Here is a 17,069-nt window from a genome sequence, read left to right as displayed (position 1 = left end):
AATATTCCTTTTCAAACGATTACTTTTTCTTGGCAAAATTTTTCTTCGATGTATCATTGGACCGTATTATTGTTCAACCAGAAAGACAAAAGAAAATAAAAATTCGTTGCAATATTTCACAAGAATTCGAAGCAGGTAAGTGGTGTCAATACTAAACATTTTTGTTCGTTAAAAGATCCCAGGAGAGGAGACTCGATGCTTTGCTATAAAGATGTAACGGCGGTGACGTTGAATTAATAAATTGTAAATAATTTTCATAAGGATTTATTCCATACACATTCCTACTTTTTTTTCGTACTAATTGGCTGTCAGGTTTGTTAATATTCATTGTCCACGTAATTGTCACATACCACTGAAGGGGCCAAGGGGCTTCAGTCATACGTTCATTTTCGGCGCGGGTGTGGCTCACCGGTCTTATTTGTTGCGGTCATTTTCTTGTACATAATCATCCTCACGTGTCTCGTGTCGCATGTGCATAATATTTTGGGGAGGGAATTGTTGTTTTCGCCCTGGCCGCGCCTGTGAACTTGGGACGTGCGTGCGCAAAAATTTGTCACGTAAATCCGCGGCTTTATCACGTTCGTAATTCGCCGTTCCAAACGAGAGTTTGGAATTTACGATTCGACCGATTCACCGTTTGAACCTGCGGAAATAACGAAAAATTATTGTCCAATGAATTTTATGGATCTGTTATTTTACGATCGAGTCACTACGGTAGAGTTATATGTATTCACGATTCAAGTTTCAGACGAAAACGTACGGAAGAGTATGATATCGAGTAACGCGGAATGTCTACAAAAAGAAAGCGTACAGGTTGCATTCCTCAGAGCAGGACTTATTCTTTAATTGTCGAGTCGGAAATAGAAGAGATCGATGGACGAAGTCATTGCATGTGCTCGAACCATCTGATACCTTATTTTGCCACTGATCTCGCCTACCACCGTTTTGTATGAAGCTACTAATCATTTTTTAACGAGCACACGCGCGAGCAAGGAGCACATTTCAAAATAAACAACCCTACAAATACAGACGTAGTGGTATCAGTTAGGATGTTTCAGAATAATTCATCCCATTCGTAAGGCACGCACAAAGAGCATACTCATTTCGCTGTTATGCGTCATGCACTTATTGATCAAAATTAACACACAATCTTAACTAGACGAAAGCTCGCGGGATCGTGTTGCGAAATTAAATCGATACTTAAGTGGCAGATATTTATGCGTTTATGAGAAGAGTTGCAAAAAATGTACCGAATGCATGTTGTATGAAGAAACATATAAAATATGCAACTTAATGTACATAATGGTTATATTTAGTAGGTGAAATAAATTTCTGTTTTGGTTTTATTTTTTATATACGAATTAGCATAAACATTCGCAGTTTGTTATTATTATTAATTACCACATTTTAAGAAGCAGAATATTTGTGAAACGCGTAACACGATAATTTTATACCAGTTACGTTAATTCGCATTTAATCGGCCATTCGAATTAATATTTAATATTCAACTCGCTATAATTTGGTATATTACATATTATTCATACATTTACAATTTTTAATTTTTATTTTATTTATTTCTCGCTGCATTTCTTATACGCAAAAGCTATATCGCTTTTATCAAGTTATATATTTTAGAACCGTTATACATAAAATTATATATGAAAAGAGCTATTCATAGCAATTATCCATAACAAAAAGCTATAATCTTCTACAATTCATTTTCTCACAGGTGAATGAAATTCAACCTGTAGAGGGTTGAAGTCGTAATATTTTAAATAAATTCCAGAACAGAATTTAAAATGTATTTATCGGTACCATACCAATAATATTATCTATCGTTACTACTTCAATGATCGCTATGTTACGAGAGTATAAACTCTTCGAAGCTCAATAAAAAATCTCACGATCCCCCGATGCTCGTTCTGCTTTCCCGGATACAAATCTGGTTTCACCATCTGTTCACCGCGCTAGATCGAGATACATATCACCGTCTGGTGGCTAAGAGAGGTAGCGTGAAATAGAGCGAGAGTGAAAAGAGAAATGCGTGCAGCGAGAAAAAGAGAACAATAGAGAAACCGAAAGAAAAACACCGTGAATTGTTTCAAAACCCTTTAGTAACGGAGGCAAAGTCGGAGGAGAAGAGCCAGAGGAAACTGGAAGTGGGTGAGCTAGTATGGGGCGCCGCAAGAGGAAGTCCGGCCTGGCCGGGCAAGGTCGAGTCTTTGGGCCCACCGGGCACCATGACTGTCTGGGTCCGTTGGTACGGGGGCGGGGGCGGTCGGAGCCAGGTCGAGGTCAAGGCTCTCAAGTCCCTCTCCGAAGGCCTCGAGGCGCACCACCGTGCGCGAAAAAAGTTTAGGAAGTGAGTCGCACCACCTCGTTCGGGGATCAACTTATCAGAAACGGGTTATCGAGCCCTCTTAGGGACGATGGGTACCGCGGGGATGAACGATCACCATTTACGAAACGATTAACGGTATACGACGCGTTTCCCAAGGTTTCATTTGATTTACAAGTTTTGCTGGTTTATCGTGTGTCTTTTTCTACGAGTTGTGAACAATGTATATTTGTTGTCGCATGATTAGATATCCTTCAATGTTATATTATTATCCTAGATTTGATTTTGATATTTTTGTTTTTAGGAAAGTTTCATATTATGTTTCTGGATTTTATATTTAATGAGACGTATGGACGTATCGGTGATCAATTTTCAAATAGATCTGTGTCTTATTTTTTGTCAATAATGTTCTTCGTTTGTACAGGATGTGGTTAAATTGTTTACCGTCCATTTTTCTAATTTGCATTTTTGATTTGAGACAATATGAATAGATTTGGTAAAATCGTTACATACATATGCACTTATTAATATCCAGTATAGGAACAATTTACGACACAAATTTTCAACTTGGGACAGAAATACATAGAAAAACGGTATAAAATGTATACCTTGTAAAAGATCATTTTCTTTCTATTCTTCTATTTATTTCATTTCTATCTGTTGCGCTGGAGGAATTAAAGTTTTAATAAAAATCCACAGATTTAAAAAATTTAACAATCTGGATGAAGCGACTCTGATTGAAGGATTAACAAAAATAATAAATAACTTTTTGTACAGTTCGGATTTTCCTATCACTGGAATATTATGAGAAGCATTATTTTTAAAACCACAATATATTTGTCGCACAATTGAATTTTTTACAACCGAAAATAAATAACGCGATTCTGTTTCGTATTTTGTTATCGTTTATCCTATCATACCCGAGACAGATAAAAAGTATATCAAATTAAGATTGATAAGTGTTTTACATAGTTGATCTATACGTGCATCTAATTACTAACAATATATAATATTTCTTATATTATTTTATACGTATTATTACATTTATAACATAAATAATAATCTATAAATGGATCAACCTTGTCAAGCATTTATTAACAAACCAACAGCCAATGTTATCGAATCTCTGTTTAATATAAGAAAACCTGTGCGTAGCTGCGATTGTTAATTTCACGACACTCGTTTAACAGTAGAAGGCTTTTAAGGTAGCCCTTTTAGAAGATCCCTATTGGAAAACGCTTTTACTCTGTCTCTTTGATCGCAGTTGCGCGTTTTTAAACGTATTTTAGTCTACACTCTGCAAACACATATGCAATTTTATTTATATCGCTTAGTATTGCTGTTTAAATATAACTTCTGTATTCTTTGTTTAGTAGTAAATTCTTCGTAGTCTCGTATATCATTTACAAAAAAAGGTTTATTGTCACGGTTACACAGCAGATAACGAATATCGGTAAAATTTTATGAAATTCTTTTCGATGTGGATGCAGTCTGTGATGCGTGTAAAATATCGGATAAAAAAAATGGACGTGACAGATTTACGGTTGAGAATCTTTTAATAATAACGCCATTCGCCGTTCCAAATCCGCTTATGGAGGATTCGACAGCCGGATATTTAAATTTGTTTGATTGAATCGAAACTCTTATCGACAGTTGGAAAAAGCAATTATATGTTCGATAAAAAATTTTTTTTTGTTTCGCTTTGCCGATTAATTGGACTGCAGGAACAATAACTGAAATAAAAGGCGTAAATTCTAGTAAACTTTAAAACATCCAAATTTTAATCATCGTATTTCCAAACAGCAATTAATTTTCAATGGATCGATTATCTTTCTTTTTTGCTTAAGAAAGAAAAGGAAAAGATGTTCAGAAACTTAAAGCGAAACTAAGACTGTTTGAAGACACGAATGACTAACGTATTAAGGGCCAACGTTGCATTAACACGACATTTAATTTATAATATCTTTTAAGTCAATTTAATCAGTTACTTTTTTCCCGTGAAATTGTGATTAGCAAGAGAATTTCAAAGATGTGGTTAATGTTTTGTCGCTTTTTCTTCTTGCATTTAAATTCTATATTCGTAAGAATACTTAAAGAAATTGAAACATTCGTAACATTATTGAAGTTTCACATTATGTCAGTCAATTTTTAAACAAACGATTAAAGTTTATTATCCAGTGACTCTATGATAAAATGATAAATATTGCTTTTAGTTATTAATTTTTCCTCAATTTATACATTTTCTTATTATTCGTATATTGTTGTTAAGGTATTTGGATACTTATGTATGTAACCTGTAGTGTAAATTACTTCATTTACATCTTTCGATATTGTTGCATTTGCATAACTTGAATGTATCGTTCAAATGTTTGGTTCTTAATAAGTTAATGTTCGAGAAGTACCAAAATTTTCCTATAAAAATGTCACGCAGTAAACGGAGAATTTTCAACAACTCGTAAGGAGTCTTTAGATCCGTTTCCTTGATCAATTCATGACTGTTTCGATTCATTTAACCAATGCCCGACCAGCAAAGTAGTGTCGTAGCTGCGTAGCGCATTTTAGACGTATCGCGGCTTTGCTGTTGCTCACCAAAACCGTATCCGGACGCACTGAACGTTCCTTTCGACTAACCCCACGATTTTCTCGTTTGCCCCGTTTCTTTTTCTAGAAGTCGTAAATTGAACATGCAACTGGAGAACGCTATACAGGAAGCAATGGCGGAATTGGACAAAGTCACGGAGTCAAGTAAGGATCAGAAGATCACCGGCAGGTCCTGTAAAATGACCGGAAGCAGGGGAGCGGAAAACGGCGGTGCTTCGAAGCAAGAGGGGAAAAGATCTTCGAAGAAGTCTATCGGATCTTTGAATCCTGTTACAACAGAGCAGAAAGAGTGTAGGTGATCCGTGTCGATTGATTCTCAAACGACTCAACTTAGATTACGATGATGCGACGGTGAGATCAGTTCTGTACGAAGAAAAATCGAAGAGGCTGTCGAAGCGTTTGTTATTAAGAGATTTCGGCACTCGACTTGTTCTACGTTGTTTTCTAAATTTCCAGCAGACGATTTACTGTTTTCGCTGACAATGTATGGAAGTTTCGTATTGTATTCGATAGGACTAATATCGAAGACGTTCTTAATCGAGTACGTCGACAGGTCAAAATTTTATGAAGATGCGCTACTTTATAATTCTTATCGAACACGGTTGATTTTATCGAATACAATTCTCGGAGCTTCAGATTTTCCTAAAGCTTTACGAGAACTATATTTCAAATTTTTCATTCGATATATTCAATATTGTCTTCTGTATTGCGATCATATCTTTGTGTAAAATTGAACAATATTGAACTAATTGTATTATAGAACTGTGTAAAATCACGAATGCGGTTATTTTACATTATCTGGGATCTTCTAAGTAAGTGTGATACGGATTCAAGCTCTTGTAATGGTTGATATGTAATATAACGGATAGAAGAAATCGCAATGCAGAAGTAAAGATTGTTGAATGAGAAGATCGTAGAATAAGCGGAATTAATTGTTGTACATACATTTTTCTTCTATTGGAGTAAATAAGAATTGTTCAATTCTAGAAATTACAGAATGGTAAATAAGTATAATTCTTTAAAAAAAAAAAAAAAAAAAAAAAAAAGAAAAAAAAAATGGAGAAACCAATATCGTGGTCCAGTTTGTTGAAAGCAACAAAATGTCGAATCCATAATATTCGAAAATTCTTACGGTTGCCCTGATAGAATCAAAAGTAGATAAAAGTAGATACGAATAATTTGTTTGACGTTTTTCTTGTGGCACACAAGCACGTTTATTTTTCTTGTATATAAATATCGATGATACCAGGAATGAAAGTTTTAGAGATGCTGATGAATTTTGTCGTTCAATACATATGTTAATAGAGGAACAGGAAGCAGAAAAGTCAATCGAATGTGATCGAAGCGACTGAACGTAGAAATAATGAAAAATATTATGTAATCGAATTACAAAAGATTTTTATCGATCGAAAGTCGGTCGAGATATATCTCGACGTGATATAGGATAGTTTGTCGTTATTTCTCCGCAATAATTTGCTGCTAGCGAGCGTAATTCTAGCAAACACCATTTTCCTATTAAGCATTGCTGTTCCAAAGTTGAATTCTTTACGATCACTCGCTAATTCAAGAAGCAAATTGTTGCCGAACATCGTGTAAATCGTAACAGTAGAATCTGTTAGATTTTTAATTTGTTAAGAATATTTTAAAAAATTTACAGGACATATTACCGAAACGAAATTGTTGAATTATCTATGCGCATCAAAGCACGTACACGTAAATATTTTTCTTTAACGCCAGAATTAGCAGGAAAATGGGCGAAAATTGTAAAAATGTAATAATCACGCAATTAGAAAGTCATTAGTGGAAAAAAATATATTATGTATCTATGGCCGATCTGACATCGCGTGGAGCTGGCCTACAATATGTGTCTTCGTGTTACTTATATAGTTACATACAGATAGTACGATCATTGAGTGATACAGGAAAGTTTTATTTGAGAAACGAGGAAGTGGTGCGCGTTTACCTAGCTGGTGCATCAATTGTAAAAATACTGTGCAGACTATAGCCTTTCTTTCTTTTTTTCTATTTTTTTCTTTTTTTTTTTTTTAGTTGACACGTTTCTGTCGAACGTAGATTTAGTAAAGACGAATGTATTTTATTCACTGACTCGAGCTGTAACGAGATAGATATACTCTGCGAGTTCGCGTAAATGAACATAAGCGATTCTTGCAACTTTCGAACTAGAGACGTTGTTTCGAATGTTACATTAACATTCACAGACATATAGGATGTGTGATAAGGGGCATAAGAGGTATTTGTATCTCCAAGACTTACATAAAATACGTGTAATGTAACGAGTTAGAATGTACGATCAGGTGTTCGATTTTAGAATGACGAACACACTTTCACGCGTCACCTCGTTTTTCTTTTCCTGTTTTTAAAACCACGTGCGAGTGTGTTTACGCTTGCATTGAAGATATAGAAACAAGTATGTGTAGTTTTTAAATGATATTTTTGCGAAAGAGTCAACATCACAGTACCTATAGAAAAAAATCACCGTTTCCAATCAATCATTTTTTAAATGGCTATACGTAAGTATACAAGGAGTAATTGTTTTACCGGGACGTCATCGTGTTGCGCTGTAATATCGAATAGTCTCGACACGTTGAAACTCTTTTTAAACTTAGCCGGCCACAGACAGCCGGTGTTTTTTGATCCGCGTAATAATTTTCTAACGATATATTCTTTAGATGGTAAAGTAACGTATCGATGCCATGGTTCGATATTCTATGAACGAAAAGCTAAATGAATCAAGTGTACATAAGAAACAAACGATCGAATTAATTAAAAACTCGAGGTCTCTGCGAAGTGTCATCATTTGATTTTAATCAGACACACGCTGAATTTCCACTTTTAACGAAACGGGTCTTTCGAGTAACCTTAAGTAAATTTTTTGTTAAAAAAAAAAAACAAGAAATTAAAAAGAAAAAAAGAACACAATGAAAGAGGAGTAGAACGCCGAAAAAATTAAAAAGTCATTGCAAGAACACTTTTCCATTTTCATGTTCTTTCTGAGTGCGTGTTTAACACGTATTTTGTTTTAACGTTTCCTTTTGTCTTCTTTTTTTAATCTGAATCGTACGATAGCGTGTAATTCATCTTTATTTTTATATGGTCGCGAAAATCCAAAACTATACCGCGTTATTCAGCGCACAATTTAACTCCGAGACGCGAGAAATGTTCCTTTGAAAGCATGTACGCATAAATATGTACAAAACCATACAGAGCGAATCTTTAAAAGTTAGTAGGATATACGAGTATTAAATGGATATTTTATTTGATCGAGTGTCTGGTCGAGGAGCCATTGTCCATGAAAAAAGATTTCGAGCCAGGAAAACCTTACGACATTAATACGTTGCTTATCAATCTGAGACGAGTAAAACAATTTTTCAATTTCTCAATATGTCAATAAAGCGACAAGTGATGTTTTCATCAGTGAAATCTTTACGTCGATCCATTTTCATTTCTACTATGCAAATTGTGGGAAACTCGATTAAATTGCTAAGAATTATATTTTTAGGAATTCGGTTTCGAACAACTTGATAAGCAATGTGTTAAAAGAAAGACATTCAATAGATCTAAACACACGACATACAGACAATAAAGAAAATGCAAGTATCAAAAGAGAAAGAGGGTTGCGCGAATTTTTTTGATGACTCGTCACTTCGACTTTCGAAGAAGAACATTCTCAGTCGAATGAATTCCATAAACTGTCGATTATTCGTTGCTAATATTATGAACTTGTAGACAGAAATAGTTGGTATCTCTGGTGGAAAATTAAATAATTTGCAAAATTTCTATACCTCTTGCAAATTCTTGTAACTGTCATTTTTGTAACTGGTCTTAATGTTTTACTATGAAGGAAATTTAAAAGCCTTTCAAATATAATATTATTATGTAAAATATCCAAAATTTTTGAGGACCAATAATCATTTTCTAAATTGTTTAATTATAAATGTCACTTTTACAGTAAAAGGGAGAATGGTAATAAATTCATTAGATTTTTCACTGTTTGATCAAATCGCTTCAATTAATTCTGTAATTCAATTAATACTGTAAAAAAAAAAACGACGATATATAAACATATTTATCTAAGTTACATATTGGAGAAAATAGCAGTTATAAGTAACCGTGTAACAATGTAAATTATAATTTGTACCGAAATTCGAGGAATGTTCTAAGTTTTGAAACGCAACGTTGAAGTAAAATAAATTAACAAATTTAATTTCTCGAATAACAAACTTAAATGATAAAAATATTTTCTCTGATATGTGATATCAAACAATAACTTTTATAACACGAATTAAAACATTTGATACATGATATAAAGTTTTGTATGACTACGGTTAGAGAAGATGAGCATAATAAATTTTCAAAGTTTGATCAAGCAGTTTATGGAGAGAAAGAGAGAGAGAGAGAGAGAGAGAGAGAGAAAGAGAGAAAGAGGGTGCGAGAGAGAGAGAGAACGAGAGAGAAAGAGAGAAGTTAGTTTTATCTTATGCAAATAGTTGACAAAAAGTTAAGTTAGTCGAACGGGACTAACTAAGATTCTAAACGCAAGGACCACTAATGTTTATGCTGCTCGAAACTACGAGTGGAACAGTGTACGAATTTTTAAGGAACAGTTTTCTTCTATTATCTATTCTAGCAACGAATAATCGTTGTGACTCGAACGACAGAGAACATCGCGTTTTTCGCTTACGAAGTCTCGTCGTTCACATTTACTTCATCGATCCTAATTGGTTGTTCACGCGCCTCTAATTAACGACGGTACATCAAATAAAATCAAAAGCTCGCGGCAAGACTTCATGTCGTCGGGCCTTTCCTCGCAAGCACGTTCGTATTCAAAAGTCTCGTTTTCATCGACGACTAACAACGAGACGATTAGCAAAACGCAGCAACAAAGAGACACTTAGAGCCTCAGGAAGACCAAAATGATGCATTATCTCAGATTTGTAGATTTTTCGGTTCTTTTTTTTTATCAGTGGCGAAAGACATATCACCGGCCGCGGATGACGATTTTCGATGACGATTGATATAGCTTTCTCTGAAATAGGGAAACAAACGGAAAGCGAGGTAAAATGGGATAATAATGAGAAACACGGGTGTCGAAAAGACTTTACGGGGATCGTGCGATAGGAAACGCGCAAACGGCTGGCATCGCTCTTACACAACATGGGACCGTTTAAACATAAGACACTTATAATTTTATTGTTCGATTCCTTCGCCCAGTCGGTAGCCGTGAGGCGGAATGTAATTTTGTCTTGCGGCTCCTTGCTAATTTCGTAACATCGATCCAGAGGTCGAGTCAACACAAGGGGGAGGTTTTTTGTCCTTTCTTCGCAGCGTATTCACGCGCTAAGCGGGAGATTAATAAATTTATTAAAAAAACGAAAACGAAAAAAAAAGGTAAAAAAAAAAAAAACAGTAAAGACTTACCTCAGTAACGTAATGTACGCAAGAATCAAACATCTTTATGATCGAGAGTACGTATACACCGTAGAGCCGACGTCCTTTGTATATTTTCCGTATTGTACATAGTTATACATACGCCTTATCGGTAATTATCGCTGTACGATAACCGTCGAACTGCGCACTATTTAATATGTATTTATGCGAATCATTGGATAAAAGTAGCTGCGCCGATTTGGTCAGCAACGTGCTCGCAGAAAAAGCGACGTGGGTAGAAAGGAAGATACTTTTTAAGAAGAACCATGCTTCAATCAGTGCGAATATTTTTATTTATAAATGAATTCCGTTTTTGATCTCTTAAATCGAAGAATAAAACAAATCGTGATTCAATATTTTTAGACAATCAATTTTGTACATATACGTATGTTTATATGTTACTTCATGACGTTTTATTAGTGTATCAATATCGTTAAAAAACGATTGAAGTGTGTAGCTCATAGCACTGTTTTTATATGTGCAATTTTTCATATTTGATTTTTTTAGTTATTAGACGATACTCTTACTATTCATTATCCGGCCTGTCGGGTTTTCTAGTTGAGATTTGTTTTCGTAGAAAAGTCAATTTTATTAAATAAATGTAATAAACACTTACGTATATCTATCTTTGTGTTTTTATCAAATTTTTTATATACTATTATTTTCCGCGATTTGCTCTTATTTTCTTTCTTTTTTTGTTTTCCAGTAAAATGAAATTTTTCAATGAAATCTTTCGATGAAATCGTGATAAAAGTCATGGTTAAGGAATGTTTGAAAATTCCGAACATCGTCAACCTACGTTGCTTTTTCTCGATACGAATCGATAAACATAGAGGATTGCGAGTACGATAATGTAAAAAAGAGGCCTACGTTAATCGACACTTTATATATCGTCTCTTTTTCTTTGCATTTCCTTTTCTTCTTGCGACGGTTGGACGGGTACGATCAAACAGTGACTAAAGATAGTTAACGCGTTTAGCCAAGCGGTACGACTAGTAATTGCGGGAAACAAATTTTTTGGAGAACTATATACCGATAGTTATCAAAGTGTGACTGAGGAGCACGAGTTTTTTTGGCAAATATTTATTACTATTATTATTTATCAAAAAATAAATAAAAAATGAGGAGAATGTAGTTATATTTAATGGAGCGTTTCGTTCGCTTGTTATGTTTTGAGAGAGATCTAAAAAAAAAAGAGGAGAATGGGGTGCGGGGCGACTTTTGTTTATTGTCGCGTAATGTATTGTAAGAGTGAGAGAGAAAGAGCAACAAATTTGGGAAGAATGACAGGAAACGAGTGAGAGAGAAAAAATGTGAGGAATAGAATGAGAACAAAGGGAAAACTAACAAAAAAAAAAAAAAAAGAAAAAAGAGAGAAAAGAGAAAACGATCGAAAATGCAAATTTTGGGGAACGAAGATAGATTTAAGAAGCACCAAAATAAAAATGAAGAAACGAAAAACTGATTAAACTCCTTAGGAACAAACGATCCAACTGTAATCACGATTGCCGTGTAAAACAAATTTAGGAGACGGATGCACTTCTTGGTGTACAATATGACTATTGACGCAGATAATAGCTATACATATTACGATATCATTTCGTCAGTGGTATTACAATAAGAGATAATAATTTTATATTTACAAGATAGAAGATCGTTGAATCTAAATGAGTGTAATATACGTCTGTACTATGAAAAGAAGAAACACACGACACACGGAAAGCATATTACATATATGTATGTATACAGTATACTACCCTTCCACTTCATGAACACTCCCTTTTTGCAATCCCATTCCCATCCTCCGCGTTCCCAAAATTCCGTGCTAGGACAAAAAACTAGGAAAGCTAGCTTATTTAATATATTTGGCATGATATTTATATATATATTATATATATATAAATACGACTATATATATAAATATATGAATATAAATACGGATATAAATATAAATATAAATATGATTATAAATATAAATATAAATGCAAATATAAATACAAAGTATAAATATATATATAAATATAAATAAATATATATATATACATGAGAGATAGAGCATAAAATAAAAAAAGATGGAATAGCCTCGGGTGGCAATATTTGCTTGTCCGAGGAAAAGTATGAAGCTATGTGATCCACTACTACTAGTAGCTTTTAGCTGTAAAGACTTATACTTTATTTTGTAAATTTTGTTTATACAATGTTTGATCGTTCACGCATAATACTATTGTATGTGAAAATAAGTTAATAAATCATTAACATGTGAAGTTATATAACTGTGAAATGTCTACTATTCTGCCTTCTCGTCATTACGTAATCACATAATGCATATAATTAATACTGAAACTTTTACAATTTTTAAACTGTTATGTAAGTATTATTTGATGCTATATAATATATGAATACGAGCTATAGTTACAATTTCTTTTGTACCAAATAATTACAACGGATGATACATAATTCCTGTATGACATGTTCTTGTTACATTTTTCAAATTCTTTTCATATTAATTATAATAAATGGTATATATACGAGGTACAGTAAATGTCGGTAAGAAAAATTGCACCATTACATACGCCTCTTGAAATAACGTAATTTTGTTCTCTGTGAGAAGTTTTTCCATATGAAATAAATAAATAATGCAATATAAATAAATCAAATATTTCGATATCCTGTTCCCGCGCATCTTCTTCTGTTTACGCGCATTCCCACCAGTTTCGAACCTTCAGATAAGTGAACGAGATTTTATTGAAATGTTCTTGTTAATTTCGATCGCTTACATTTTAAATTTTACCCGCTTGCTGTGTAGAACTGATTCTTCTACATTACATCTTAATCCGAATATAGATCGATTGCGATAAACTATATCCTGAAATCGTGTTCTTTAGAATACTCGTGATTCTACACCTTGCCGTCTCAGCTGCGCTGTAGTCTTTCTCCGTGCTGAATCGATAACATCGCATGCGATACAAAATTGATATGGGGGTTAACTGAGCTCCAAAACGTGGGATACGAAAAAGAATTAAATGTCATATCTATGTAGCATTCTCATCTCCATAGTGGCAGCACTGGCAACAGAAGTTGCTTGCAAGGAGGACAGTTTACCGGGATAGCACGTTGTAGGACGCATACAGATGGCAGCAAGAATTGTAAACATGATTTGTTTTGTAGAAGAAATGATATCAACGGTGAGTATTCATTAATACATTTTCTTTCTTTCCATTCAAATAGGCAAAAGATTAGCCCTATCACATATATTGTATTGACTCAACTAGAATTATGTGAAATTATAAATAATTTTGATATTATTCTTTTAAACGATACAGTGATTAATATAATATAATTGTTATGCTATAGGGAATTGACAGTGAGTCATGTATGAACCACATAGATTCAACTGCGAAAGACATAATGTACAATCATGCATATGAAGAATTGTTTGCATTTGACGTTGGTCCAGAAAATCTATTTAAAAGGCAACAAGGTGCTGTAAAAAAATATATATCTTTCTAGATATATTGAGAAAGCTCATATAAGCAAGTTTCAATGCAAAAATTAAAGAAGTATGTTTGTCAGTTATGATATGTAATATAATAATAAGAGCATATAGGAACTCTTAAAAGTAGTCATGCACTGCGATGCGACTATAGGCTTGCCTAAATGTATTTTACAGGGAATGTAACAAACTAAGGGCTGACAAAAGGAAATGTCACAGAAATGGTGATACTGCGTTAAAGGATTTTCGGATTCATTGGGTACATATGTGAATAAAAAACCAACTGAAGAGGAAACTGCAGAATTAGAAGTAATATTATGTAAAAGAAGCAGAAAAAGAAATCCATTCAAGAGAACACTGCATTACATACTATTATCTTATGATAACTTTTAAATATGTATATCATTTGAATAACAAGTAGAGATTATATAGTGATAAAGATAGACATATCATTTTTCTATGCACCAGAGAATGTTGAGGTAAATTTACTCCAACAGGTGCTTCATATTACAAGTACAAATTCATATTTGGGAGAAACATATAGAGGGTATTTCACAGAATAGGTGGTTCCTACATACCATGCATTTATTGCTTTTTAGTAGCATAAAATGTAATGGTGAAGGTATGTATGTATATTTAAATTCTTTTAATATATAATAAATTCAAATAATAAGTATCATACCTTATTGTTTGCAAAATTTTATAAATGTCAGTTTTCATAGATAATAAATTATATACTTATACCTTTTACAGGAAGATATCCGTCCGGGTAAAATAACATACCAGCAGTTCTACCTTCTTCTAATCGAAAATGGCTAGCATGCCAATATATAAATAATAAAATTATTACATTTTCTCCATTAAGCAGATTCAAAATGAATTGTAAAAAGATATTTACGGACCACGTGGCTCCTGCTTATGTGTGCAGTTTGAATGTTTCTCCTGCCATGAGGTAGAAAAATTTTCACTAATTTTTATAAAGTTACGTCTGACATAGCATAACTTAGTTTCTTTATACTAATTTTTTTTAGGTATGGGCTTGGAAAACAGCAAAAAAATGAAAAGCACATGTTGGTTTCTGTACCAATATATTATACATCTTTGTGAAACTTAAAAAGTAGTAACATTCGGATGAGACGGACACGTAAAATATTGAAATTAAGTATATACAAAGATTAAGTATTTAATCGACGGAGATTTTAGTATTCCTTTGATGTAATACATATTGTATATATTGTTTTTATGAATGTTTGTATTTTTGTAACACATTAAATGCAAAAATAGGAAAGTTATATAGAATAGACTTAAGCTTCTTTTTGAGAAAACATTCTCTTTTTACCATCTTGTAAATTTGTATACGAAAAATTTGACAATAAAGTAATATTTTCATAAAATCAGTACATATTTAATTCAATCCATCCCTTATTAATATTTAAGTACAAATAATTAGTATAAATCCATTACTAAATAAAATATAAAATATAAATCGAAATGAAATAATAATTTCGTATATAGAACGCATACGAAGTATATTGAATAATACGAGTAGGTAGATTTCACTTACCTGGTTTAAAATTCTATGCAATGTTAGAGACAAAATTTGAAAACATATATTACGTACGATCACATAAATCTATATTCATGGGTAAGCAATTTTTTAATCAGCATTGATTCTCCTTTCACGCGGTATGTAGTATCCAATATTCCGTTTATAGCACATCGTAAAGTACACTTTGCATGTGAGTACCTCTGAATTCTGAAGTCGATGTGTTCAAAAAAATAAATATTTTCGAAAAAGTTTGTTAGTCGAAATATTTTTGCATAGAAGTCGGCGTTTCTTATGCAAATTAACAGACTGCAAACATGTTCACGGCTACGAAAGCTCTTTTGTAATTTTAATACTTTGTTCGGCGGAATCATTTAATTTGACATTGCATAAATAACGTCGCCGATGCTAAATGCAAACGCAGCTTTCGGAAGTTTAGCTCTTGAATTACCTTTCATTCCGCTTCTGCTCCTCTTGCACTTTGAATGAGGTTCAATGATACGCTAGGGAGCGAGCAATCCCTGGCCAGTTAATCCAGAAAATTCCACCCGTTATAGTAGAAATCACAAGGATGTCTGCGATTGCGTCAAATCCCTTCGTTTTTCCAATATTTTCCATAATTTTACAATTTTTTATTACGCGTGTGTAAAGACTTCTTTTTTAAACACAAATTTTTATAACAATAATAATTCCTAAGTATACAACTAAAAATCAATATTACTATAAAATTGAATTTTCTTTTTCATGTTTGCACAAGCTTTTCCTATAAGAGCTTGTAAAGAAATGTTACAATTTGTTCAAATTTTGAAACTTTCACGGTATATCATTTTTACATGATTATTCATCATAAATGTTATTATGCACTTTTCTATCGTTATTTTATTTTTCTTTTGTAATAATATTATTTTAATCGAGAAACATTATTTTCTTAAAATTCTGAACTAATCCATATGGTATAAAGGAGAAGTTATTTCCTAAAAAGTTTGATGTTTAATCTAATATTGTGCTAAAATAAGTGGTCTCTGAGCGTTTATAAACACAATATAAATCCGTTGTACACTGCATCGAAACAGATTAAATGTTTTCGGGTCCTCGAGATTAAAAGTAATTTCTGCAAAAAGCTAATAAAATACCACACCAGTTTCCGGAACAATTTCGACATGTTCTTTGCGTTTTTTGGTTTTCGCGTGACAGTTCGTTTCCTTTTTACTATGGTACTTCGAAATGAAAATTAAAAACGTGAACAATTAATTCATGAAATTGTACGGAAGTTGAATATACGGTCGTGATATACCGTTTCATAAAAGTTTTGGATTCGAAAACAGCTAATCATGCGCCAGTGAAAAGCAACATATTGTTCTCTATAAAAATAAATTCATTGATACGAGAAACGTCGGCGAATTACATGAGAATTGTAAACAAACGTCATGAAATTTCAAAATGTCACAATCGGTCCGTCAAGGAAACAAAGATTCGAAAACGCGGTCCGGAATAAAATTGTCGGGTAATTAATACGGAAAATTTTGTCGACAGTTGATACGATTGTGCATGTCACGTTTTCAAAGGGCTCGACTGTTTCAAAGCTTTCGACTTACGCAACGTCGATGTAATATATTTTCGAATAAAGCTCGGTTGCGCGTGCA

General features: G+C 33.2%; 1 protein-coding gene and 1 non-coding gene across 4 annotated transcripts in view; both read left to right on the top strand.

Annotated features, from left to right (window-relative positions):
• The window catches only part of LOC100646174 (nuclear receptor coactivator 6), a 381,486-nt gene extending 368,831 nt beyond the window's left edge, over window positions 1-12,655 (top strand). Inside the window, exons 8-9 of one of the 2 annotated variants that reach the window (XM_012308030.3) lie at window positions 2,116-2,362; window positions 5,007-12,655. In XM_012308030.3, coding sequence (XP_012163420.3) covers window positions 2,116-2,362; window positions 5,007-5,238 — 479 coding nt within the window. In that variant the 3' untranslated portion in view covers window positions 5,239-12,655. The remainder of the gene's footprint in view (window positions 1-2,115; window positions 2,363-5,006) is intronic. The other variant, XM_020862847.2, reaches the window with a different exon arrangement.
• Window positions 12,656-13,357: 702 nt separating this feature from the next.
• LOC105665675 lies at window positions 13,358-15,183 on the top strand. 2 transcript variants are annotated; one of them, XR_007223982.1, is made up of 5 exons: window positions 13,358-13,572; window positions 13,742-13,868; window positions 14,058-14,502; window positions 14,634-14,832; window positions 14,912-15,183. It is a non-coding gene; the product is annotated as an uncharacterized LOC105665675 (transcript). The 2 variants fall into 2 exon arrangements; XR_001098663.3 differs by having other exon boundaries at window positions 13,359-13,572; window positions 13,742-13,947.
• Window positions 15,184-17,069: the final 1,886 nt, after the last annotated feature.

Source organism: Bombus terrestris, chromosome 4 (genome assembly GCF_910591885.1).
Source record: "Bombus terrestris chromosome 4, iyBomTerr1.2, whole genome shotgun sequence".
Taxonomy (NCBI): domain Eukaryota; kingdom Metazoa; phylum Arthropoda; class Insecta; order Hymenoptera; family Apidae; genus Bombus; species Bombus terrestris.
The sequence above is the reverse complement of the archived record's forward strand: the minus strand, read 5'-3'. Positions and strand labels throughout refer to the sequence as shown.